This window comes from Clarias gariepinus, chromosome 21 (assembly GCF_024256425.1).
Source record: "Clarias gariepinus isolate MV-2021 ecotype Netherlands chromosome 21, CGAR_prim_01v2, whole genome shotgun sequence".
Classification (NCBI taxonomy): Eukaryota; Metazoa; Chordata; class Actinopteri; order Siluriformes; family Clariidae; genus Clarias; species Clarias gariepinus.
In genome coordinates, this window is record NC_071120.1 from 20,433,720 (window position 1) to 20,461,132 (window position 27,413).

Sequence of the window (27,413 nt, forward strand, 5' to 3'; positions counted from 1 at the left end):
ATTCTTACTGTACAAGAAAATAAATAAATAAATAAATAAATAAATAAATAAATAAATTGTTTCCCACAGTATTGTTGGTTTTATTAAGATCTCATCTTACTTTATGTATTTATCTGTGACATCATTTGTCAATTACATTTTTTTTCTCCTTAAACATGTCTTGGATAATAACCTCACTGGCTTCATATGTCATGTAGAGATGATCACTTCCTGCCCCACTGGTCCTGAAGCCTTAATCATGAGCCTGGTGTTTATGGAAGGGATGCAGTTCCTCATATGGATCAGACTCCAGCCTACAGGATGTGTGCACAATGTCATTGAACACAAAATGAGATTGAGGGCATTAAGTGAGTGACCTTCATAATCCACCTCATTTGTCTAAGGTCCCAGATGTTGAGGGATGTTGTGTAGCTCTTACTCAAAAAAAAAAAAAAACTAGAAACAACTTTTCTGTTTATTACCTTGTTTTGATATGGCATAAAAACCTGGAAGATTATTTTTCTTCTTTCCTTTTCACCTTTTTTTCTCTCTGCAACTTTATTTCTTTACTTACTTCAGTCTCTCTCTCTCTCTCTCTCACTCTTTCTCCCTACCCTCCTCTTTCTGTTTCGCTATGGCTCTCCCGTGTCTGAATCTAAGGTGAAGTACCTCAGGGTTCTCCCCTAAGCCCTATAAATCTGCAGCCCATTCCGCTTGGCGCTCATATGAGAGCAGAGCGTGAATGCGATTGGCTGTCTCTGCAGCAGCGCAGCGTCCGCGCACAAAACCCTGAGAGCGCGCGCCAGACGCACCACAATCAACACACTCTCGACATCCCCAGCATCAAACATACTCCAGCTTTCGGTCTCGCTCGTGTGATGATATCTTGCGAGGAGAGTTAAGCGCCTGAACCTTATCGAGCGCCATGGATCGCCTGCTGGTTCTGCTTCTGGGATGGAGTTGCGTGTGTTGTGGATATTGTGCCATGCTAAAAGATCACTTCGCAAGACTAACGAAGGATTTGGGACACACGGAGTATGAGTCGGAGAAGTCCGTGCAGGATACGGTCTCCGAGCACATGCAGATGCTCTACAGCAAATACACCAGCGCGAGCTTCCCGCTCCGGGATGGAAACACGGTGCGCAGCTTCAAAGCGCACCCGGGTATGTGCCTAATGCGAATATCTATAGTTTGTAATTGTTTGGTTTTATTCATTTGACATATATATATTTTTATACTAGTATGCATTACACCGTCTAATCAATGTGTATACGACTCAACTTAAAATCACGCTTTATTCACTCCTACGCGCGCGCTCTTAGTGGAAATCCACCTGCTGACTCCGGGATCCTCAGCGCTCACTTTTTTTTATATATCGCTCCTTATAATGATTAATAGATGAAATGGTGTTTAAAAAGTCCGAGGAAGTTTTATGGCCGTGGTAATCTCCCTGATCTGACGTCAAACCCTGCATGCACTTGTGCGTCTGTGCAAATTAAAGGGTGTGAAATTCGTGCCAGCTGTTCAATCCCAAGTTTAAACCTCTTTCTAGTTAACCAAAAAAGTTAGAATTTAATAATAACCTAGTATTTAATTGGGTAGCTTGACAAGATCATGTTTTCCTTCGCAATAACCTTAAAAACTTGAACAATTACCTAGGGAAACCGTGAGGTGAGGATCTGGCTTTGATTATGATTATGATTGTCCATATTAATGTCTTAAATAATTCCATAATGATGTCAATAATGTAAAAGCAAAAAAAAAAAAGTTATATGGAGCTGAATGGTTTTTTTTTTTTTTTTTTGACAATACAGCCAAAAATCATTAGATCCAAGCCAATCATAGATAACAAATTTAGTAACTGTCATTCTCCCTGCAGGTACCATCAATAATAAGCAGCTTCAAATCTTCAATCTAACATCCCTAACTAACTCAGAGGATGTCCTCTCAGCAACGCTGCACTACTATATCGGAGACCTCCAGAACAGCAGCCAAAGATGCAAGTCCAAAACCTGTGCTCGTCATGGCCTCAGGCGGCACAGTCACGTTCACCTGAACATCTGGAGCTTCGCCTCTGTGAACGACAGTACCAGAACCCTGGGACACTTCATCGTTAACGTCTCCACAACGTACAGAGAATTTATCTCTTGGCAGTGGAGGGACATCACTCACATAGTCAATAAAGCAAAGCATCACGATGAGCTTCTCATCGGCATCTCAGTCGATTCGCGAGGACAGCAGCCATGGAAGAATCTTCTGTCCGATCATACACCGTACATTCTGGTTTATGCCAACGACTCGGCCATCTCCGAGCCTGAAAGTGTCGTGTCCACTCTCCAGAGGCACAAAGGGAGCTTAGTACCTGGACTTCAGAAAATCAGACTGCACAACCACAATAGTACTTTACCACACAGGACGAAGCGTTCCGCCAACATCCTTCTACCACTGCAGAACAACGAGCTCCCAGGACCCGAATACCCTTATGAGATCCATACTTGGGACGAGCCTAGCGCGTATGACCCTGTTGAGAACAAGGCAGGAAAGCGGTCTCGCAAGAAGCCTCGCAAGAACCCAAGAGACAAAAACCCACTTCTGCAGTTTGATGAGCAGACCATAAAGAAAGCTCGGAAGAAGCAGTGGAACGAGCCAAAGAACTGCGCACGCAGATATCTGAAGGTGGACTTCGCTGACATTGGCTGGAGTGAATGGATTATTTCTCCAAAGTCTTTCGATGCCTATTACTGCTCAGGTTCCTGTCAGTTCCCAATGCCAAAGGTATGTTTCTTTATATGTAAATCACATCATCTTGTACACACACACATATATATATATATAAATGTAAATATATTTATCTTTTTTAAGTTTTCTTTTTTAATTCTCTTTTGTTGAAAGAAAGATGCATCAATGTTGTGAACAGTTGTTATTAAAAAAAATTATTTAACTTATGGGATCATAACAACCAATGTACAAGGAATTAGGCCTGATGTGTAACACTTGTTTACACAAAGCAGGAAAATATATATGTTGAAATGGATATTCAGCTCCATCCAGTGGTAGGCTAAGGTCATTTCCATCACTCTGATACATAAATGCAAAAAAAAAGACTTACACAGAGTTATTAAAGGTCTTTGTATATGTGGTAATGTTTATAAGTAAATCATTACATTTTTAACAAATGCCTTAAGAAAAACTTGTACAAGCTGGTTTAAGCACCGTTATGTAGGTTCATTACAGATATTGCAAAATAGGGATCAAAGAGGATCATTAACATACTTTATCGACATTGGTGGTGTGTTGGAAAATTTTTAATACTTTCTTAGATATGCAATACATTTCAACCCTTAATTGTGCCCTTTAAAACTTTTAGGAAATCTGCATTAAAATGTATAAAACTTCCTAATACATACTAGTACAAGTCTATTGTGAAATAGTATTAGCAAATAGTCTGAGCAAGAGTATTACTTCAGTCTGGCCAGGTACAAAGATTCTTATATAGTTCACATATCTTGCTGTTATGAATAATCATAACCCAGTCAGGATAGCATTATACCGACTGAACATGCTACCTTGTTCACACCTGTCCCAGACAGCCATGTGGACGGGTGAATTCTCGAAGATACCCATAACTAAATATCTCCTCATTCCACAGTCCCTGAAACCTTCTAACCACGCCACCATCCAGAGCATCGTCCGAGCAGTCGGGGTTGTCCCTGGCATTCCAGAGCCCTGCTGCGTCCCTGAGAAGATGTCCTCACTCAGTATCCTCTTCTTCGACGACGACAGGAACGTGGTCCTGAAGGTCTACCCGAACATGACAGTGGATTCCTGCGCCTGCCGATAATGTCTCATTTCAGATCTTTTTCACACACCTGACTCTGCCTGATCTCCCTGTTTATTCCATTCCCATTTTGCACTGGACGAGAGACTACATCCCTGTAGATACCGCGAAGATGATTCTGTTCTATTTCTAAGGACAATTGTTAATTGTTAAGCTTCGAGTTTGAATGAACTGTCTGGAAGGAAAAACGCTTATTTTGCAAAATCGCCCACCCAGTTGAACACAGAGTCATTCTATGACATGGCTGTTATGAACTTTTGAAGAGACTTCCTTCCTTTCTTTTTATGTTTCTGTTCTTTTTGGATGTGTTGATTTCCGTGTGTCGAGGATGTAGGGACGAACAATAATATGAATTTGTACAGTGTTTGTTTTTTGTTTTTTCTCTTTCTCACTATCAAGCTGTTACTATTATGTCACATTTACAATACTCATATTCAGTTTTTATCTATTGCTGCTATATAGATAAGATTTATTTCATTGCCGAAATGTTGTTATTTCTGAACTCTGAAGGTGCATTCATCAGTGACCTAGTACGCTACTCACGAGCACAGTTTGCTGTAGACTGTTTAACGAAGTACCTTAAAAACAGAATTTAGCGTGATGAATGAAATATATAAATGCTATATTTTAATTGATATAATTTGTGCACAGATCACAATCAGTGGCCACATTTAGCTTTGTTTGAATCTGATCTCAGCCTGAACTCCAGGGTACTTACTGACCAAGTGCCCTTGTTGACTTCATTTTATGTAATTCCATCTGAACAATAATGTTATCATGCTTGTTTTCTGTAAATACCACTAAACAACTATTTTGGCTCGGAAGAGATTACATTACCAATTTATCAAGCCACCGCAAATTCCCCAAGTTTCAGGAAAAACGCTTACAAGCAAACCTCTGTCTGTCTTGCCAAGACACATTTTTAGGGCATTTTTTGGAAGGCCTTATTTACACATCGAGTAATAAAAGGTCACTAAGTTTTCCTTGAAAATGTGGAAACAACTTCAATACGCCAAGTTACCGATGAAGTAGTATATAAATGATAAAGCATATAAAAATATATCCAGGCCTATATATTTGTACATATTATTTGCTTCTCAAAAGTGCCTTCAAAAAGTATTTTACATTTGCCTAAAATGATGTTTTAGTTCATGTTTTGTCTATAAATGTGACAAAAATATTAGTTTGATTGTTTTGTTCCTATCTGTTTACTTTTTATTTTTACACAGAATTCATCCTAGCTTTTTTCAATGCATGTTAATAAATGTGTATTTTTTTTTCAGGTTTGACATTTTCTACACATGCAACCGATACAGATTTAACATTTTAAAAAGGGAGCAATTACCTTAATATATAACAGAAAAAGCAACAAAAAAAGAGCACTCCTTCAATATTTGTATAATATATTTTTACAGAAAGTCTTCCTATATTATATTATACTATATTATATTATATTATACTACACTATGTAATCTATTGTGTAAATGATTCAGTTGTAAGGTTGTGCTTGTATAATAAGCTTCATAAGAAATTATATTTGTACATGGAAATGAGCTTTAAAGGCATTTATTTATTTTCTGTATTTTACGTATTTTGACAGTTTTTTTCTTTTTCGGCCAGGAAGAGGCTTTAGTGAGATTGGATTGGAGCCGTCACATGAATAATTTAAATGCGTTAATAATTACTTTCTGAAAGTTTAATTCTGTTTATTCTCCCCATCTGTAAGATCGCTTTCTTCTGTTGTTTTTGGACAGACTATCAATAAAGTTGTATGTTTCACTGATCTTTCTTTTTTCATCATGAATTTTTATGATTGTAATACAGTGAACTATATATTTAAATAAAATACAAAACAGACAACTGCATGACAGTATGTCCTAATATTAATGAATACATGAATCTATGAACATTTATAGATGTGCACAAAGCTTATTAGATTGAGGGTTTGGCTCAAGTGCAGGGGCAAGGTGAAACTGAAATAGCACCTTCCAGGCTCTACACAAAGGTTCTCAGTGGTTATAAATATTTCACACAAGTCCATTTAAATGACAAAAAAAAAAAAAAGAAAAAAATCCCAGCAGCTGAGCTCATCTTCTGTGGTCCAACACTGAAGCCACATCACTGGCGTTCACACCCACATTCGGTTTGTGAGTTCACAAGTTCGGCACTTGGCTCATCTCTGCTTCCAAAAGCAGCCACATCTCACCTTCTCGGTTCTCCAGGTCAGGAAAAGGTAAATATTTCTTCTGGTTTCACATCATTTTCTTTGCCGTTCGTAGTCCGCAATTTAAACACAATAAAATTTCTTGGGCAAAGTTCTTCGGAGAACTCTGCGGTGTAGTTTACCCAGCAGTTACGTTCCATCCATCTCCATAATCGGGTAGATAAACAAGATAAAATTACTGAATAACACAGAACAGGGTTACTAACATCATCATCCAAATAACACTGGCCTAGTTCTTTTCAAATGCCACATTCCCAGCTGGTTCTTCCTCCTCCACTCTGCCACCTACCTACTCCAGCACAAATATGGCCTGTGCTCAAGGCTGTGCTTTGTCAGAAAATGTTGTGCCATACGCTGGATTTCTGTGGGCTTTGTGGTTGGGGAAAAGGATGATGTAGGAGTTTTGACCTTGTTCACACTGAGGTATGTAAAGGAGGGGAAGGCGAGGTTGTTAAAAGTCCATGTCCCATCCCGAAAGTTCATCAGGGGGAATTTCGTCTTCAGGTGGATAGTTGTCGAAGTAGCTGTGGTCTGTCGGTCCTTTCAGCTGGAAAAAAAACGTGTCATGTCAAAACGTCATGTTACGTAATAAACATTATTATTCATATTATATCATACCCTTGTTGAATGCTCAGTTCTGTTTGTCAGATGTCAGGTGTTGATTCATGTTTGATAAAAAGCAGATCTGGCAATCTTTCTGGCTGTCTTCTTTGTGTTAATGCACTCATTCTGATACATTATTATTTCTATAGAAACACATGTGACCCTCCACGTAAACAGGTTAAAAACATAATTTGGCGATATGTTTTCTTTCTGGAGATGTAACAAATAAAGAAAAGGGAAGCTGGGGGAAAAAAAAGACTGTTTATAGCAAGAACAGGAGCTACTATGCTGTATGTATGTACCAGGAAATTACATATATTTGTAAATTGGTTAAATATGTTAATGTGGTAGGTCAAGGTCGCTTAGTCTTGGTTCGAATTCCTGCCTCGGGGTCTGTGTGCATGGAGTTTGCCTGTTCTCCCCGTGCTTGGTGGGTTTCCTCCAGGTACTCCGTTTTCCTTTCACAGTCCAAAGATATGCATATAAGGCTAATCAGTGTTCCCAAATTAACCGTAGTGTATGAATGAGTGTGTAAGTATGTGTATGTGTGTGTGTGTGTGTGTGTGTGTGTGTGTGGGTGTGTGTATGTGTGTGCCTTGAGATGGATTGGCACCCTGTCCAGGGTGTACAATGCCTCATGCCCTAAGTCTCTTGAGATAGGCTCCAGGGCCCCTGCGACGCCAAATACAGGGTTAAGTGGTATAGACGATGAGTGAAGAAGAGAATTAGTGAGTGAGTAATCACTAGGGAATTATTGGGCTGTGATATGAAAAAAAAAATAGTTTAGATTTTTGGAGAATTATCAGCTTTCACTTCATATTCCCTTCATACATGCACATGTGAGCAGGAGCATGGGAGCATACAATGTCTATTTCCAAATTCATATACTGCCCCTAAACCTACATTCAGTATACTGTATATCATCAGCCATAAAATTGCAATGCAAAACATTAATCCCAATATTGTACAGGTTCCCTTCGGGGCATGACTCCACAAGACCTCTGAGGGTATGTTGTGGTTTCTGGCACCAGGATGCTGGCATCAAGTCCTTTGGGTACTGTGGGTTGTAGGGTGGGGCCTCTGTGAATTGTATTTGTTTGTCTGGTTCGTCTCATGGATGCTTAATCAGTTTAGGATCTGGGGTTTGGAGGCTGTGTCGGCATTGACCTTTTCCCAGCAAGTTTTGCTATTGGCTTTTCTGTAGGATCGGACCAGACGGGTCGGCCTTTGCTTGCCACAGGCATAAATGAGCTTTACTTTATTGATAATCAATGTTAACATGTTAATGTTATGTGGTATTAATGTTATTTATTTGTATATTAAAGATTAAGACAAATGCAAGGTATTTCAAGATATTCAGATGCAGTAAAATCTAACGAAATTATAAGAGGATTCATATAGATATTATTTGCTAAATGCTCTTCTGACCGTAAGTATCTGAACAGCACAATCATCCGTGTCACTCAAATCAGCAAGCCTTATCTTCTCTTACCTCTCTTTTCAGTGGTGATGTTAAAGTCCTCTCTTTCAGCCCACTCCAGCTAAAGCCAGTAAACCACCTGCATAGCAAACGAACACAGCATATATTAATACCACATTACACTTCCCGACCTGTCCTCGGCGTGACTTTCCATCCTTAACACTGATTGCATGCAGAGTTAGTGTTTCTAATAACAAACAATGCATAATGAAATATGTGTACGTCTGTCCAGGATCCTGTCTGAACTGAGAGGGGAAGAGAAGATATTTTTCTTGACTATTAGAGGACCATCCGCTACGCCTGGGGCTGTGTGCGGAAAATCAGATCAAGCCGCAGATTGCCACTGAGATCAAGATCCATCTGCTTGGCTTTATGCACCAATTGGATTAGAAATCCTCAGTGAAGCACCTTGAGTTTACAATAATGACATGACAAAGGGGACGCTTGTTTCCTTTGTTATCATGACATTTTTAGATTTCTAAAGACACTGGCTATCTCTCCTATAATTTTACTGTGTTGCAGAGTATAATATAAAAAGGCAACCATAAGGAATAAAAATGGCAGGTGGTATTTATCTCAACTCAGCTATTTTAACATTTCTAATCTTTATGTTGAACACTGAGCATGACCAACACAAAGCACTAGAAATGAGCAGCAGATCCTAGCTTACTCTTTAACTCCAGAGATTTTAATTACTGTCTAAATTAGGTCTGCCTGGAGAGGTCAGGAAGTAACACACATTCTTAGAGTGCCTCACCTGTCAGTGGGGTTGTGTGTGTATGTGTGTGCATTTTCCTTCACCTGTGCTTCTTGATATCTATTATTCCATTCTTCATATTCCCAAGACGCTCAGAAGGATTCTGCCTATAAAGCAAAAAAATAAAGGTAAATAAAAATCTGTTTATTTCTTAAACACGTTTTTATAGTAATTATTAATGTGAAAAAATGTTGTAACATATACAAAAATATTCAGTTACTATAGTGAAACAATTATTTTATAAGAGGTTTTTTTTCCTCAGTATGGTCTTTTGTGAATTCCCATCAACACACTCGGAGGAGTGCTCCTTTGGATTACTGGATGGTTCTGGCATCATTGGATTCAAACTTACAATCTTCCAATTCAATAGGATACACAGCTACTGTATGTAGTTATTAGAGTGAAAAATATCGTCCTGACACTTTGAGATCTTACTTGCAGAGCTTTCGAATGAGATCTCCAGGCCTTTTTGTAATCTTCTTTGGGAAGTCCATTTTCTCCATGCCCTTCAAAATGAAAGTGTATGTGATCATCTGATCTGAGCCAGTAAAGGGAGGGCTGTGATTGGGAAAGATTAGATAAAGAGTTATATAAATTTATGTTCAGTCTCTTTCATATGCATTGTTTTGTAATGATACAGAAAAAAATATATTCTTCACCAGGTTGGGAATGCTTTTGCCCAAAACATTATTAATGTAACTTTGTATATGAATATATACATTATTATAGTACCCTTGTACTTTTATTATATTTTACTTACTAATGGTATTATTACTAGTAGTAGGAGGAGGAGGAGGAAGAGGAGAAAAAAATAAAGATTTATTTCTTGGTTTTTACACTTTCTTTTAAGACTGTAAAAATAAACTTTTGGCATTTTTTTTTAATCTTTTAATCGTGAAATATAAATAACGTATGTTGTTGTTATTATTATTACAATAAAACATTTTTATTACATAAAGGCTATCCCATCAAGGGGTTGCCATGGCCAACCGATCCCTACACAATTTGGCACAGGTTTTACGCCGGATGCCCTTCCTGACTCAAACCTCTCATTTTATTCAGACGTGGGACCACCACTGCATGAAGTGGCTAGGTAGTACTTTATGGGGTTAGCAACCCATAAACGGCAGGACTCAAACTCAGACCCTCAGATCCCCAAATAAACAACCTAAAGACTTGAACGCAATTAAGAAAAACAATATTTGATGCAATCATCCATATTTAGATGCAGTCAGCTTAAAATGTATAGTTCATTATAGTTCAAAATGTATAGTATAATGTATAGTTCATTAATGTATCCCTAATTATCAATCCATTAATTGATGATGGCAAAGAAAAACTTCCTTACATGACATGAGAAAGAAGCATTGAGAAAAGTCATATGACATCATAGTGAAAGAATTTGTATTAAATGCAATTCCAAGCAATCTTTAAAGTTTTTAAGTGGAACCATCCTCAGTATGCATAATGTATGGCAAGGGATCCAAAATATTCTGTTTTTCTACATTTTATGTGCCACACATTCCTTCACAATGTGCAAACATAATAATCGATCCATCCGTCTAGGACCCTATGTAGCTAACTAGTTAACTAGTGACCGTGGAGGCCAATGGTAACCACTGTGCTTATTTCTACATTGGAAATGGTAGGACCTCCAGTAAACAAAATAATACGAGTATATATAATATAAAATCACATTTACAATGTAAAAATTAAAATGTCAGGAATTGAATATAATGAAAATACTTAAAGCATCTGTTTTAAAATGGGTGAATAGCATAACAACTCACCTTAAGTTATACATGTATATCTATATGACAAGCACAAAACCATATATTTGGTGGTGTAATTTTTCCCCCTCAGTTCATTAATAGAATTTATATTTTGGCAAAAAGCATGATTTGTTTATGATATATGACAATATAAAGTTTGTGATATATGTTTTGTCTTTTTCTTTTTCTTTTTACAATTCCAATTTAAAATTATTCTGTTTTTCTTTCATAGACAGGAAAATAATTTCTTTTCAGGCTCGGTTACTTGGTAACTTAATCACATCCAAATACATTTTGTGGCTCCTCAAAGCAGATAATTTCATTTTCAGTCATTAATAAATGAGCCAGTGGGATATTTGGTTGGTACAAACCTTCCAGTCAGAAGCTCAAAGATTAGGATTCCCAGAGACCAGAAGTCTACACTGAGCCCATGGCCTTTATTCAGAATGATCTCGGGTGCGACATACTCAGGAGTCCCACAGAACGTCCATGTCTTCTGGCCACACCTGATCTTCTTTGCAAAACCAAAATCAACCTTACAGAGGAAATTGACCAGATTAAACTTTGCAGTGTCCGTAATGCTAATTAGCCTCGAAACCATTAGCTGCTCATTAACTTTGCCTACCAGTTTTACATATCCGTCTGAGTCCAACATGAGGTTCTCAGGCTTCAGGTCCCTGTAAATGATTCCTTTTTTGTGGAGGTATTCAAACGCTTCAGTCACACAACCCACACAGAATTTGGCCGTGTTCTCGTCAAAGCTTCCCCTGAAAATATCAGTGAAACGAAGAGTCAGTAAAAGTGAAAAAGGAAAAGATCTTTACATTGGTTGCTTATATTCAAGCTAACCTGTCTCTCAGCAGACTCCAGACCTCTCCGCCGAGACACGCCTCCAGCAACATGTACACAAACTTACTGTCTCTAAATGTACGGTACATTCTAGAAGGAAAATATTGTAAAAATTTGAATGACATTATATTAATGCAATAAAATATCTACACAGGAAAACATAAAAAAAGCTTCAGTTTTAAATCATGAAAACGACTGTGCTCTCAATTAACTAATGCTTGGGGATATAAAAACATGCAAGCGTGATAATCACATTAGCATAATAGCATGTTATCCATGCTTTTGTGTTGGGACTTGCCAAAAGGCAAGCATGATGAAAACAAGAAATCTTAGCAAGTAAACATATTATAAATCTAGTGCAATTTATTTACCATTTTTAATATAAGATTAAAATAAAACCAAATATAAGATTAGATTAGAAATATTTAAATATTTTTAAGTTCCATATTTATCAAAGATCATTTTGCTTCCTTCTAAGCTAAGCTGCTAGAGAACATAAAAGCCTTAGCTATTACAAACAAATGCTTAATGCAAAAACCTAATTCACATAATGTTTATTTATGTATTGTTTATATTTTATTACATATTATTCATATTTTGGACATAATTCACTGTGTTATTGTTTGTAAATCATCCACAGCATGAATACTATTTGTGTATGCAATGTATCCCTTTTAAACACATTATGTGGGATATTAGACAAACAGTGCCTACTGTACGTGTTGTTCTGTTCCGTCAGAATGAGTGTCCATGGATAAATATTATACATTAGTGGTAGAGCACAATGCCACTAACTGTATCCGTAATTAGTGCTTTAAATGTTTAAATCTCTAATTATTTTCACATTTAAATCCGAAGAGGGCATATACCTAAACCATAAGTTTAAGCTCCACTTAAACAATGGAAAAACAGGGGGAAAAGGTATATATTATTAAAAATAATGTTATAATTTAACCATTAATCCATTAATTGCTGTTTAGAATTTGGAAATAAAAAATGTACTAACACATAATGTTAGTTTTGCATAATGTTTCTCCTTGCACAGATTGAAGAACTTGTTCACCACTAGAGGGCACAAATGCAGTTCAGGAAGTGAACAATATTAAACATTGTATTTTTAGCAGCCTCATTTTAAATGAGAACATAGACAAGAGAAAAGTACTTTTATGTTTTTTTATTGTTTTTAATGTTTTGTTATTGTTTTTATTGGGTTTTTTAGAAATGTGCATCTTATTGCTATTAATTATATGTAAACAATTGACTATTTATTGTTAAAATATTCAACTATATTCAAATATTCATCAGTTAAGAAAAATATGCAAAATTTCCAACCCTAAATTCAATTAATTCAGTTCTCCCTAATCTCATTACTTGTGTGTGTGTGTGAAAATGTTTTTTTTTTTGTTTATACCTGCCCACAATATATAAATTTAATTGCCATTATTTCCCAAAATAATTTAATTTAAATCTAATTTAAACCACTTCTTAGAACAAACTGTATTATTCACCAATGCATTGCTGACTGTTTTTGTTGAACACACATAACTGCTGAGAGCTCTCATTTTCAGCGCTTTATTCTGTTAAAATGAATAAGTAACTATGATGAATTCTAAGTACAGACTACGTTGACATACTTAACAATAAAAGGCGAGCAGGTCTCACTCAGAATTCTCCTCTCTGAGTGAATGTGTTCCTCCTGTCTGTTGTCCACGATGTGACGCTTCTTAATACACTTCAGCGCGAAAGTCACATTATCGTTCTTCACTTTAACCTTGTGAAAGGGATACATTTAAATAAATGTCACTGAACCGTCTTTCTATTATGGTTTCAAATTACTTTATACAGGGCCCAAAAAAATGCATACACACTTCAACAGTTGTTATCTATGCCCTTTTTAAAACTCGAATTATGGGAGCTATGTGTACTATTATGTTTCCTCTAAAGATGTCAGTAGTCACTCCATTTCCATCTCTTGATGCTATCATGTGACTGTTACCTTTTTGTGCATATATTTTTCATTTTAAAGTTTGTATACATTTTTTTGGAACTCCATTTTAAGCCTGAACCTAAATTAAGAATATAATCACAGCAAGACTGAGCATCAGGTGGGAGTACCCCCCTGGAGACCATGGGTAGATTTAAATTATACATGAAACACAAATGCTCACCAATTCAACCCTACCAAATCCCCCTACTCCTAGTGTTGCAATGATCTCAAGGTTCCTGAAGGAAATAGAAGAGGTAAAATCTTTCTCCTTGAGCTGCACCTGATCAGTGGATAAGGGAGAGCTGGGAGCACTGCTTCCCGACAGCCTGCAGAAACAGAGCAAGAGAAAAATGTGTCAAAAATTAATAGGGCTTGGGCATTGTGACATCAAACGGCAGTGCATTCTCAATGCTCTGTTTCGCTATACCCAGCCCATACTTTATCTACACTAATATGCACTAAGCTGGTTTGTTCTTTATTCATTATTTTATTCATATACATAATTATGGTTTGACATCTGGGGGAAAATCCCACACAGAAAATAAATTGTATATATCCATCCATCCATCCATCTGGAAAGCGCTGTTGTCCAACTAGGGACCATGGGGGCCACTGGTGATCAATGTAATTATTGGGAATTTGGGATCACCAGTTAGCCTGCGGGGAAGTACCCAGAGGAATCCCACCAAGCACGAGGAGAACATGCAAAATCTATGCACACAGACCCCAAAGTAGGAATCAAACCCACAGCCTGGAGGTGCATCGCAAAAGTGCTAACCACTAAGCCATATATATGAAAAGGTGCCATTCACTGTGTAATGAAACGACACTCAGGTCACATCAAAAGACTGAATGTTTGTACTGATGTGCTTATTAAACTAATTCCTTGCCCATCATGATCCTTGCATAATAGCCTATATATGAATAAAAAGCTAATTTATGATTGTGATGTTGTAGTATTATGTTCTCCTATAGACAGCAAAACAACATTTTGGACAAAACCTGCTTTTTTATCTTTAGCAAATGATTGCCTTATACAGATATCCATGCAAATGTCTGGTATTTTGTAACAGCTGTGCATTTTAAAACACATGCTTAATTGTGCACCACTTACTTTGCATTTCTCTTCTTGTCATCACGGGCTAATGTCTCAACATAGCCTTGAAGATACTTCTTAAGTTCATCAAAGGTGCCAACAGTTTGACTGAACGTTCTGGGAAGAGAATAAAAAAAGTCATTAGTGAACAAAGTCAACCTATGCATTAGTAAAAAGGTAAAATGTGGTGTGTTCTTACTCTCTGTCAATAACGAGGCATTCAACACCATCTTCATCTGCTATGATATTCGCTGACCTGACATCATCACTGTAAAAAGGAGGAAATTACATCATGCTGTAATTCTAATAAGACCAGGTGGATGGTTTGGAATCGCATTCTGGCTTCACTAGAAGGAAGAATTACTTTTATTAATCATTAATCATGTACGCAAACTGCTATCAGCAGCTAATATCAGCTAAGGTCATGTAAGACATAAGATTAAAATGAGAAAAAGGTTACCTGATAAGGGCCTTTTCTCCAAAGTAATCACCTTTCTTTAAAGTATTGATGACCTGGGGCTCCTTGTGATCCTTAGTGCTTTGGGTTACTTTAATCTGAACAGAATCACATTGCATTCAAATATGACATATGGAGAACATATTGCTAACTCCATCATTTATGCTGATTCACCACACATAGGTGATGAATCGTGACCCGTTAATGCTAATTAATGAATCCCAGTGGAACGCAGTTCTTCCATTATGTGACCACAACCATCTGTGAGGAGAGAACCATCTAGAAAGCTGTAGATCATCATTTAATAAAAGTTTTTTTTTTTCAGTTTGAATCCAACGTTCAAAACAATGTCTAACACAAAATCCAGGATCATACAGTTATTAACCAACGCCTGTGTCATCAGATATCAAATTTATTTCAAAGCCACTGTTCTCTTCCGGGTCTCTCCTCTCGATCCATGATTAGATCCACAATTCCTCTTGTAAAATGATCTACAGCTGACCCTCTTGACCTAGTAGGCAGCTTTTTGGTGGCTAACACTAATGGGCTTATTCCCAACACGCCGTCTTGGACAGAGTGGCGACAGGCTGACGAGAAGCATCATTTCCGGCACTTAAATTGCTCTCAGAAAAAAAACATCTGTCTTCGCCATTGCAGTCAGAGTTGCAGCTATAGTGGGGGCCCATCAGGGGATACATGACCGGGTAGCTCATGATAAACAGTTCCTGTTACGTCCCAGAGGAGACCTCTGTCTCTTAACCCCTGCAGTGTCAGGTTACTGATTTATCTCAACATGTTCGACCTCCCACAGAAATGGACACACATTTCCCGTATAGCCCCAACATAGTAGTGTTGAGGGAAAGTGACCAGAGAAGAAGCCCCAGCTTTGGGGTCCTATTTTGGAAAAAGAAACCAGATCCTCTAAAGGACCAAAATATCAGGATTGGTCAAACAGCAACTAGGTGGAAATTACGCACAATCTGTTGATATCATCCCACGTCCCAAAGAATATCCTATATGTTCAGTGATGCTCTTACCTTTCCATTGGCAATAATGTAGAACGTGTTTCCTTCCTCTCCCTCCCGGATGACATAGTCACCTTTGTCATAATACTCCTGATGAGGAAATACAAAGAAGATCTTATTTAGCTATTGATTTCCCAGTGAGTCAGTGCTGCCATGCTCCTGCAGAGATATTCTCAAAGGAGAATGCAGGAAGGATGCAATCGTTCACTCAGAGATACACAATGAAGTTATTTCCAATATAAATAGGTTTGTAGAAAACTAAAATATGTTTATATTTACAGTTGCAGTCAGAGGTTTTCAAACACTTAATGTGTACATAAATGTTATGGCAATATTAGGCTTGCAATGATTTCTTTGAACTGGGCTTTTTCTGGTGCAGAAGGACTGTACAATATTCATCTAGACCTCTACAAGGTCCAAATATGCATAAAGCACACATGATATTTGGTTGAATATACCTTCGCAAGCTTCTTCCTCCAGCTTAAATTTAAGCCTGTTTGCTTCATTTCTCAGCCATCTTTTTTGTGTGTTTGGAGTCTTGTAGAATTTCCCCTAAGTTCCAACTGTGTAGATGATTATTTAAAGCTTTGCTGAAAAATTCTGAAGTAGTCCTCCTTTTCTTTATTATTCCATCCACTTTGTGCAATGTAGCAGTTCCTCTAGCAGCAAAAAAGCCCTAAAGCATGATGCTACCACTACCATGCTTTACAGTGTTTTTGGAGTTGAATGCCTCACCTTTATATGTTTATATGTTCTCTAAACATATCTTTGGTCAAAACCAGAAACTTTCCCCTAGAAGGTTTCTTTGTCCATGTGGTCAGCTCCCATCTTCAGTTAGATCCATGGCGATGCAAAACTCACTTGACTGTAAACAGTGAAAATGATAATCCAGTACCATAGCTCCTAGTACATATCCGGCCTGTGCCCTGGCACCTTCTGTTCCTAACCATCAATTGTCACCTCAAGATCATTTTAAATCTTCTTCTAGACCTTGACCACAAAATGGCTACACCTCCTAAGACCTCTATTTACATACATCGTACTGTGTGTTGGTCAATCCAACGAGTGCAATCGATAAAATCCTTCCATCTGGAGTCAATCAATCATAGATAACCTATCATTCACAGTACAGTCCAGTACAAAAATCATGAAAAGTCCAATATCGCCATGACATTTATAATCACGATAAGTGCAGGTACACATCTGACTGCAACTGTATATGTGTGTATATACACAGCAATGTGCAAAAAGTTTTAAGCCACCCCTCATTTCTTCATATTAAATCAAATTATTTATATAGATTAAATAAATGAAATGGAAACAATTTTTTTACTGTGACAGCCTGCAAAATGCCTAAAGGTTCCATTTAAAAATTGATTGTTTATGTAACAACTTGTTTCAGCCACTCCACATTCAGCATCACTAGTATACCAATAATCAGCCTGAGCATTTTTCATCATCTGCACGAGGTTCTCACTGGTTCATGCTTTAAGTTAGATGGCAAAAAACATTGCTCTAAAACAGGTACAGGGACTGGACTGAAGATAAGAGCCAAAAACTCTTGAGAACTATTGGAGAACTATTCCTCCAGACTACATTAAAATACAAGAAAATCTGACTGTTATAAGCAAAACATAAAGAAATGAGTGACTCAAGACTGCAAACAGCATTTTTGGACTTTCTCTCATTCTGTAAAAGGTTGTCTGTAACAAAACTTGGGGGAAATGCTATATGTACTTCTCTTTGAACCAATTGGCTTTGCTGCATTTGGAAGCCATAACGCATGACATGCTATTATTTTTTATTAGTGACATGAGATACATGCATTGTGTGTGTAAGAAGCAGTTGCATTCTATACATTCGGATACATCCTGATCAGGATTACTAAACTCTATATATGCTCTATTTATATGGATAAGAATGAAGCATATGTGGTTGGACAAGCAGATGTTATGCAATGCATGAGCACCTGTACTGTGATAAAGTGCTGCCATCAATTACTGTCAAACTAAAACAGTAAAGGAGGAGGCCAATGATGTATTACAAATGAAAACCTTTTGATTGTTTTTAATGTTTCTCGTGACCTTCATAAGGCTTTTGTAATGTAATGTAAAACTCAAAACTTTTTCCCCTGTTCCAATCTGCTGCCAAAGACACTTCAAAAACACAATCAAAGCATGAGTTATATTGTCTGTTAAAACTCAACCAGCATATTATTGATAATAAATTGCATATTTACATGGCAACAAGCACAACTGTAGACTTAAAATATTGATCAAGTGTGACAAAAATAAGGGAGGTGGATTTATAGCATTTTGCAAAATAATAAAGTTCACATTTATACTGTATGACCAAAGCAATTGACATCATAATTTTGGCATTTGCGCTTTTTAGCATGTTTTTGTGTTTTTGAAAAAAAATAGCAGGAGGCACAACATAGGGTACGAGGCTGGGTACACCCTGAACAGGGTGCCAACTTATTGCAGGGCACAAGCACACACACAAGGGGCTCACTCATCCACTATGGATAATTTGGAAATGCCAATCAACCTAAACCTAGACAAAGATAGATTTGGGGGAGTAAATCATTTTGGGCGATAAAATATATACCGTATATAAATAAAATACATAAAACCAGTAAATTTGAACAAGAGTTTAAATATCATAAGCAATACAAACTGACATTTACGATTTGTTTTAGGTTACAATACATCCTCCTCTTCCTTGTTATAGTACAGGTATGCACCATATAACGTCCATTCATGCATTGTCTAACAAGGCGTCCGTTTTCTTATAAGGTTATAACATAGTCATTGGAGAGCAAGACAAAGCAAACAGAATGAGACGTAACAAACACAACAACTTCCACACATTAACCTCAAGTCTCTGTACACAAATCAACTGTGCATCTCTTGAGTGTTGTAGTGCTGACAGAAAGTTTTTTAAAAGTGAAACAGACTATAGTATTACTACAGTACTACAGTATTTCACATAGCTTGGTTAAGTGTATAAAATAGTGTTCAAACAATGTCCAAATCGCGTAATGTTTTATTGCACAGAACATGGTGGACTTTAGGCCACACATACCTGTAGTTCATAAATGTTGGGGTGACTGCAATTGCAATAACAGGGTGTAAACATCCTTTTTCATGGCCTCAACATTCTCCAAAAATCATTTGAATACACTTATTTCACTCATAGCAGCTACTGTTTTTCCCAGCAAGTAGCAATGCACTGATCATGTGATTGGCTTTAAATAACACCTATTTGCTTATATATATATATATATATATATATATATATATATATATATATATATATATATATATATATATACAGTTTTGCTTTGTGGCCATTTCGTGCCATGCTTGCCTTAAATGTGGAAGTTTACCAAAGAAGGATATACAGTATAGTGGTTTGTACATTTTGTTATAGACAAACTTGTGTGCCAGAGAAAAATATATTTGGCAGTGAGTTGTCAAAAGCAAGATGTTCCAGGAATAATAAATGCATGTTTACACGATCGCATTCACTCTACCTTACATCATCATTGCCTAACTCATGTTGGTCCCATACAGAGGTGCATATCTCTGAGGTGAAGCTGAAGAGCTTCCAAGTTATACGTCAGCACCAAACATGATTAATATTGCGAGCATATTTTTGGGTGAACATTAGAGACCAGTTCTAGTGTCTTGAAAGTCAGAAAGCCAGTTGTAGTTCAGTCCTTCTCAGGAGTGTGATTGCTATCAGTTTATTCATGATATATCCACGTGTTCTCCTGGCCCGACTCTAAGGTCATTTCATCCAATAAGTTTTTAAAGAGATCCCTGACCCTCTTTACACCGAGAACTCGAAAACATTTGTCCAATCCAAGACTTTCTCTCACCACATTCCATTCCTCACTGTTTAATGACAGAGCTCCATATTATCTGCATTTCACAGTATGAAACATCTGCACCACTATTGAGTTACACCGCTTCCCATCCCCTCAGGAGGGAATATAATCAACTCCATCAGAATGATTAAATAACTAAATTCTCCCATTCGGATCTGAGGATGTGTGATCATGGGGAATGTCCTTGAAGTATTTTCAGAAGGTGAGGAATGTGAATGGGTTTATTTGACACAAAACTGACAAAGCCCACACTCTTTTAGAAACGTTCGCTTCGAGCCCCCTCGGAGAGCTTTGAAATAAATCAGTCAGCAGTCCGGATCAGCTGTCCAACAGATCTTTAACAAAGCACAGACTGTACTACGTTTCTACCTTCAACCTTCAAATCAGAAACACTTTACTTGGCCCAAGTCAAATAATTATGGCAACAATATGTCAAATAATTATGATAACAATCTACCGGCCCAGGAGATGACAGACGTAATGCCTGCACTCTCCAATACAAAGGTCATTTTTGGGTGCGTGTGTGTGTGTGTTTGTGTGTTTGTCTGTGTGTTCAGGACAATATCAAGTATTGAGATCTTCACTTACCACCTCCAGGCAATCAACAATCTTAGTCAGCTTGTCTTCTGGAAGATTAGCCAAAAGTGAAACACTGGAATAAAAAAAATTAAATAAATGAAAAGGAACTAAACATACTTCAAACAGGATACAGATCTTTCTTGTAAAAGGTATGTGCTAATGGTTCTAATAAAGATAATAAGGAACAGTTGTGTTTGTTTTTTAGATTATACGCAAACTCAAACCAAAATCCACTCATGTTTTCTATTTAAATTGTGCATTTAATGTCAGAGAGATTGTTTTAAACTTAGTTTAGCATCTCCAATATGGCGCAGCCAGTCACTCAAGCTTAGCCATTTATTCTTGTTTCATTAATCACACAAAAGGCACTACTGTAGGTAAGGAAGTATCTGTGGACTGTCCAGCCAAAAATAAATAAATCACACACCTTATGATTTTATTGTTACCTGGAATATGCCTGTGCTTGTATTATGCATGATGGTTGCATCGCTTCATACACTTCCCTTCTTACCCTGAAGCCCTTGAATAGGATCAGTCTGGACTCATCACACCACATAACCATGATTGTCCATTGCTCCAAAGTCTAATCTTTATGCTCCTTAACAAACTGAAGGCTTTTTTTCTGATTTGTTTCCTTAGGGCCAATTCATGCGGGGTACACTTTGGACAACGGTGCCGATCCATCTCAGGGCACACACACACATACTACAGGAATAATTTGGGCACATTAACTAACCTAATGCCATGTGTTCAGAATTTTGGAGAAAACCGGAGTACTCAGAGAAAAAACCCACCAAGCTAACCACTATGCCATGCAACGCCACCCAAGCTGTGATATACAAAATACATTTTATATAATGTCATTGTCGAGACACTGTGTCATGGTGGTTATATCACCTTCTAAGGAAGTTGCGATGCTGCTCATGTCTTGCCTCTGCGGTCATTCGCATGATGTTGTGAAAGGCCTCCCGGTCAAGAACCCAGGTTCTGACATTACTGGCCGCTGCAAGAACAACAAAACAGCAGGTAATGCGAGGGAAATGACCAGATTAACATGTGGTCACTAGTCACTAAGACACATTTACATCTTACAAAGATGTCAGGAAGTGCTCACATTTTAGTGCAGCTTGTCAAATCAAAGGAAACACTAGAAATAGTGGTTAAAAGTTACGATGTGTAGTTAGAATGCATTGCCAAGGCTATCTAACAAATTTTGTTATGATGCATCTATTTTTCGAGGTTGACATGTCAGTTGAGAAATCAGGAGGTTCACATGAGGTCAGTGTTTCTTTAAAGTTTATGATGCATTTTACAGTACATTAGAGAAAGTGCCTTGCGCCAAGACAAATTCAGTGTTCATGTCCAAAGGCTTTGTGCTACAAAGGAAAGTGTTAAGATTTCTTATTTGATGAGCTTAACGATGTCTAAACTTTAAATATCCTCCAAGTCTGAGGTCACCATGTTTAGTTAACACACACATGAACTGCAAATCTAAACACGAGAAAACTTTCAGCCCTTTTGATTCTATTAAATTCTCCCATACCTAAGCCCAGGACAAATTATACCTATTATCCAACCTCAACACGTGTTTATTTACATCATCCACCATTATCATGGTAAATTCTTAACATGGGTATTCACACTCATAAAATGAAAAGGGTTATTTATTATTTTAAAAGATTTTTCTTTTTTTATTGTGATCACAATTCAAAACAGATCCACGATACCTCACCTTTAACGGATGCAGTCCGGGTGCAGTTATATAAAATAGCTAATTCACCAAATGTTGTCCATACTGTGATCGATGTGAGCAGTTTATTGTTCTGATAGACGTCCAGGTTGCCATCTGTACGCACAAACGAGAATATCACTCAACAAGCATACAGTGCACCATACATTAGAATGCCATATTTAGAATGTTTTGTAAAAAAACATTTAATTACATATTTCATTATCATAAAACTATAATAATATATCTTAGACCATGGCTGTTAAAAATACTGAATTCTGAATAACTTTTTATTTATATAGTAGTACCACTGACTTCTTGATTCTGATTTGTCAGAAGTTTATTATTATTATTATTATTATTATTATTATTATTACAGCAGCTCTGGCTGGTATACCAGCTGTACATCTAATCACAGGTTAAAGTATTTCTTCTAATATATTATCATTTGTATAGTAAATTCAGAGGATTATCCAGAGCGACTTACATTTTTATTTTAAATAAAATTTAAAAAATGGCTTATTCTCTTTATATAAGCTATGGGACAGGGGTAGCTCAGTGGTTAAGGCGTTGGACTACGGTTTGGAAGATCCTAGGTTCACAACCACCAAGTTGCCACTATTGGGCCCTTGAGCAAGGCCTTTAACCCTCAACTGCTCAGGTGTGTAATGAGATAAAAATGTAAGTCGCTCTGGATAAGAGCGTCTGCCAAATGCCTAAATGTAAATGTAAATGTAAGCTATTATGACATCAAATATTATTGCGGTGCTGATAATAATGTTGATAAAGTTGAACATCGTCATTATCAACATTATTATGATATTGATAATAATAATATTGATAATGATGGAGAAAACATGCCACTGTAATACAGTGCAATGTAAACTGTCATGATCACTTATGTCAGTATCACCTTTAACATGTTTCTCATGTGGACTAAACCAAATAAAGACTCGATAATGTGCATCTCAGTAGTTGTATTCCATGTGGATTCTTACCTGCCAGCACAAACAGGTGATTCCCCGGCTCACCTTGTTTGATGACATACTCTCCTTGTTGGTATGTTTTCTCATACATGCACTCTACCATGTCTTTAAGCTGTTGTCCTTCCAGTCTTTTCAAATATCGGTTCTTATTCAAGGCATCTATTAGGAGCTTCTTTACACTAAAAAATAAGCATGAAATAATTAGATAATCAATTGAGATTTTGTGTCATGTATTACTGAAAAATGGATTTATCTTCAATCTGACATTGAACATGATGAAGCTGTGATTAGTGGTGATTAAATACATGGTTGTTATAACTAGTGACATATACTGTACAATATGGGTCTTTGGGTGAATGAGGAGTCATGAGCAATGACTAACACTAATGAATTAAGTTGACAGATGTTTTTGCTTTATTTTTAAATTATTCAAGGCAAGGTAATTAGACACCCCTTCAGACCCTTTCTTTCAGTTATCAAATGCACCAGTTCTTCAATTGTCACTACCAGCATGCAGAATAGTTAATGAACCCCCAAACGGTATGATTTAATATAATGAGAGCTATCACAACATGGTCTCTATGGAGATTACCAGCTGAATGGCACATCCTAATTAGTCATGTATAAAAGATGAGATAATAATTATTTTTCACAACATTATGCAACTGAAACATCTACCTGACTGTATAAATTATACTGCGGTACAGATCAACATTCTTTTCTGACCTGAGTTCTTTCCACACTCGTGCACCCTCAAAGTAGAACTTGGGCAGGCTACTGGAGTCATACGTCCTGGATGATGGTTCGGCAGAAACCCCAGCTTTGGCTCCTTTTCTCTTGTTGAGTGTGTCTCTCAACAGGCTGCTGAGTCTCTGACTTGCCTCACTGGGAGAGTTCATAAGTTCTAAATCTCGCTGTTTCTTCAGAGCCTCCTGTAGACTGCTGATCTGGAGACACTTGGCTCTTAAAGCATCTGAGATGTCAGTAATGACTTGGTTTTTCTGGGCCAGTTGCTCTTCCAGCTGTTTGATTTGTAGCTGCTGGGCACTTAGTTCTTCATCTTTCTTCTTCAGCTGGCCCTCCAATTCCTCCACCTTCGTTTTGAGGCGCTGAGGACCACTGCTTGGCTCAGTGTTGAGCTTGGATTTGGCCGAGCCATTGACGTGTATGAAGGGGTTCAGTTTGGCTGAGCTGTTTCCCATTCTTGTACTGCTGTAAATAAAGCAATGGTTAGGGCACTACAGATGAATACAAAGTGCATCTATAACATTCTTTCTCTTCACCTGTAGTAATTAAAAAATAAATTAAAAATCGACTGAAAAAATTCCTCAAACGCATCCATGAACAGCTTGTTTCCTGATACCGTACTTTATATATGAGGGTAAGTCAAAAATTATCTGCACTTCAGTTACTTTTATAATTCTGTTGGCCTTATCAGTGCTTTCCATCAAGGCTACTGTCTCACCAGTCACTGCTGTGCTGGTGTGAACGTGTTATACCAGTTCATTTGTAACAGCGGTGCGAGCAAAAATTTATGCCTATTTGTGATTTGGACAAAAGAAGACCAGAGTCCAGTGTTTTATTTTTGTGGCCTGAGGGTGTACCTGGTGCTGAAACAACTCATAAACAGAAGCATTTGGATATCTGGAAAAATGTTCAACAATCAACAACAATCCACTGCAATCCAAGGTCGCATCCGCACACTTCTGCCCACATTGTTGACACTTAAAAACTTTATCCATATACTGTAGTTCTGATCTAGCTCCATTGGACTTTCACCTGTTTGGTCCCCTGAAAGTAGCCCTACACGGAGGATTCACTTCTGATTAACATCCCATTGCAAATTTAGTACCCACTTACTGTTATAATAACCTCCACTGTTCTGTGAAAGCTTTCCACTAGATTTTGGATCGTGAATTGTTAGGTTTTATGTCAATTCAGCACTAGTACAGGTCCCAGGTCAGGAGATCTGGGTTTTGTTTAGTTGTTTTTTAGTTTTTTTGTTTGTTTGTTTGTTTGTTTCAGTTTAACTCAAAGGTGTTCAGTGGGGTTGATATTAGAGATCTGTGCAGGACACATCTTCTAAGAGTTTTTTCACATGAACTTTGGCCAGGATATTGTCATGCTGGAACATGATGGAAAAACTAAGGCATATTATACAATTGTGGACATCCAAATTTGTAGGCAAGTCTCTTATGAATGCGATGGTCAGGGAAATATAGTGAAATTCTGTTTATGTGTCATTAGGATAAGTCAATGTCTTTTTAAATCCTTATAGAGTAAACACATAAAAATAAAACATTATATATACTTATATAAGTGTTTAATTCAATAATCAAATAATATATATTTTTATTAAAGTCAGTAGTAATTTGCAAAAATACATTTTTTTTTAAATGCTCAAAACTGCTATTCACCTGCAGTGTCCTGCCTTAAATGGTGCTGAATTTCCAATTTCTGTTACCGTTAGCAATCTTTACAGAGTATTACATGACAAGGGCTAACATTTGGTGTTGTATAGTAATGCATGGATATGTTCCTTTTATAAATGTATGATTTGGTACTTGCCTTTGCATTCTACAGAGGTTTAATGGTAAAGGACAGGGGACAAAGGACAAGGGGAAGTTTATTCATCTATTAATGAAGTGGTACTGTGTAAGAGAGGGAGAGGGAGAGAGAAACAGAGAGATTTAAATGTGATCCTGGACCCCAATGTGCTTCGCCCTACTGATCAATTATTCAGAGAGCACAATGCTATTCACCAGCGCCCTCACTCTCCATGTGTTTACAGTGTTGCTGCCGTTTATGATGGTGACACTATTCTTTATTTTTCAGAGGGATATTCACAGGTAGAATGGGGAAAATATATACACAACATGTATACAACAATGCTAGACATTATGCACTGCGCACTCCTGCTGTCAGCCTCAAAGTCTCAAGCATAACTGAGCCTACAGTGTTTACTATATGAGACATGTGACTCGTAGAACCACCAACACACAATTACATCATGAACACATCCAGTTGAGTCTCAGTCAAAGGACTCCTACACTGAAATAACATTCCTGCTGCATGACTAAGACTGAATTCCTCCATTAATATTATATAAATACGCTTTGTTTGAGGAGAGTCTCAAGTCTGTTGGTTCAGTTTACACGGTTTAAATTACATAACGGGTCGTACTAATTGACTGATTGACTACTAAACCAGTTTACAACAGAGAAACTTTGTGTGCTTTAGTTAAATATTAAAACATTAAAGGAAAAAAATTACAGTGAAAAAAAGTGGTAAATTGAGTGGGGGGGGCACATAGTTGGTTTTTTTGTTGTTCAAAAAAGATTTGAATCAATTTGTATTGTTGTCAAATCAGAATAGATTAAATAAAACAGCAACTGATTTACACTCCTAAAATTGGTTAAAAATCTGGGAGAGTCCTTGACTAGTCTAGATTACAGACTTTAAGGGTGTTTTAGTGAACACAAGGTAAAACATTTACTAAGACAGGCACAGATTAAGTTCCTGTTTTTTTTAATGTTTATAAAACTGTAGATCATCAATGAATTCTCTTTCTGTATTTGTAAATAAATAATTACACATGAAACGTTTCCGTTGTACAATGTAACGTTTCATGATGTTTAAACACATCGTTAGGTTAGGGAACATATTTATAGTTAATAAATATAAGTAGTATAGTAATAATAAGATTAATAGTTTACAGCAATAATGTTTACTATAATTGCTGTTGGAATACTTTACTATACTCCCTATAATCGCAATAAAGCATTTAGAATGTGCTAACTGATTTACTATTTCACCCTAAAATGACACATAATTTTTTAAATCACACTTCCGTTTACAAGCTTCACTTCTCTAACACAACACACATTCATCAGCTCACCTGTGTGTGCTTACGAGCTCCACCCTCGTCTCATCCGAAAGTGCAGGAGAAAAAAAACCTGGAGACGCTCCGAGTGATGTTTCTCTCAGTCAGACTCTCGCGCTGTGTTCATTCACGTCAAGCTCCGCGCGCGCGCGCTCGTGCACGTGTCTGTCCTTTCTGTCTCAGCTGCACTGTTTACCATATGATCTCACTACAGCCTGTAGGGTCTCATAAAAGCAGATGGACGAAGAAGAGTATTATAATGATATGATGATGA

General features: G+C 37.2%; 2 protein-coding genes across 2 annotated transcripts; one reads left to right on the plus strand and one right to left on the minus strand.

The window, feature by feature from the left end:
* The first annotated feature begins 705 nt into the window (after positions 1 to 705).
* On the plus strand, positions 706 to 5,600 carry bmp3 (bone morphogenetic protein 3). The gene is made up of 3 exons (XM_053481463.1): positions 706 to 1,142; positions 1,859 to 2,754; positions 3,629 to 5,600. Exons 1-3 carry the CDS (start codon positions 905 to 907, stop codon positions 3,818 to 3,820), a joined length of 1,326 nt encoding a protein of 441 aa, XP_053337438.1. The 5' UTR covers positions 706 to 904; the 3' UTR covers positions 3,821 to 5,600.
* Positions 5,601 to 5,613: 13 nt separating this feature from the next.
* prkg2 (protein kinase cGMP-dependent 2) lies at positions 5,614 to 27,255 on the minus strand. The gene is made up of 19 exons (XM_053481462.1): positions 27,155 to 27,255; positions 23,983 to 24,468; positions 23,269 to 23,435; positions 22,274 to 22,387; positions 21,439 to 21,544; positions 20,551 to 20,614; positions 16,080 to 16,157; positions 15,046 to 15,140; positions 14,785 to 14,853; positions 14,604 to 14,702; positions 13,671 to 13,815; positions 13,137 to 13,273; positions 11,503 to 11,592; positions 11,279 to 11,420; positions 11,025 to 11,188; positions 9,317 to 9,439; positions 8,926 to 8,988; positions 8,137 to 8,203; positions 5,614 to 6,588 (listed from the first exon to the last, which is right to left on the minus strand). The coding sequence occupies exons 2-19, from the start codon at positions 24,456 to 24,458 to the stop codon at positions 6,493 to 6,495; spliced, it is 2,295 nt and encodes a 764-aa protein (XP_053337437.1). The 5' UTR covers positions 24,459 to 24,468; positions 27,155 to 27,255; the 3' UTR covers positions 5,614 to 6,492.
* Positions 27,256 to 27,413: the final 158 nt, after the last annotated feature.

Excerpts from the sequence above, each read along its gene's own strand:
- prkg2 (XM_053481462.1), bottom strand. The coding sequence starts at position 24,458 with ATGGGAAACAGCTCAGCCAAACTGAACCCCTTCATACACGTCAATGGC. Across the intron at positions 11,421-11,502 it reads TGGAGTCTGCTGAGAGACAG|GGGAAGCTTTGACGAGAACA; the intron begins GTTAGCTTGAAT and ends TGATATTTTCAG. Across the intron at positions 6,589-8,136 it reads CATCACCACTGAAAAGAGAG|CTGAAAGGACCGACAGACCA; the intron begins GTAAGAGAAGAT and ends TTTTTTTTCCAG.
- bmp3 (XM_053481463.1), top strand. The coding sequence starts at position 905 with ATGGATCGCCTGCTGGTTCTGCTTCTGGGATGGAGTTGCGTGTGTTGT. Across the intron at positions 1,143-1,858 it reads CAGCTTCAAAGCGCACCCGG|GTACCATCAATAATAAGCAG; the intron begins GTATGTGCCTAA and ends TTCTCCCTGCAG. Across the intron at positions 2,755-3,628 it reads GTCAGTTCCCAATGCCAAAG|TCCCTGAAACCTTCTAACCA; the intron begins GTATGTTTCTTT and ends CTCATTCCACAG.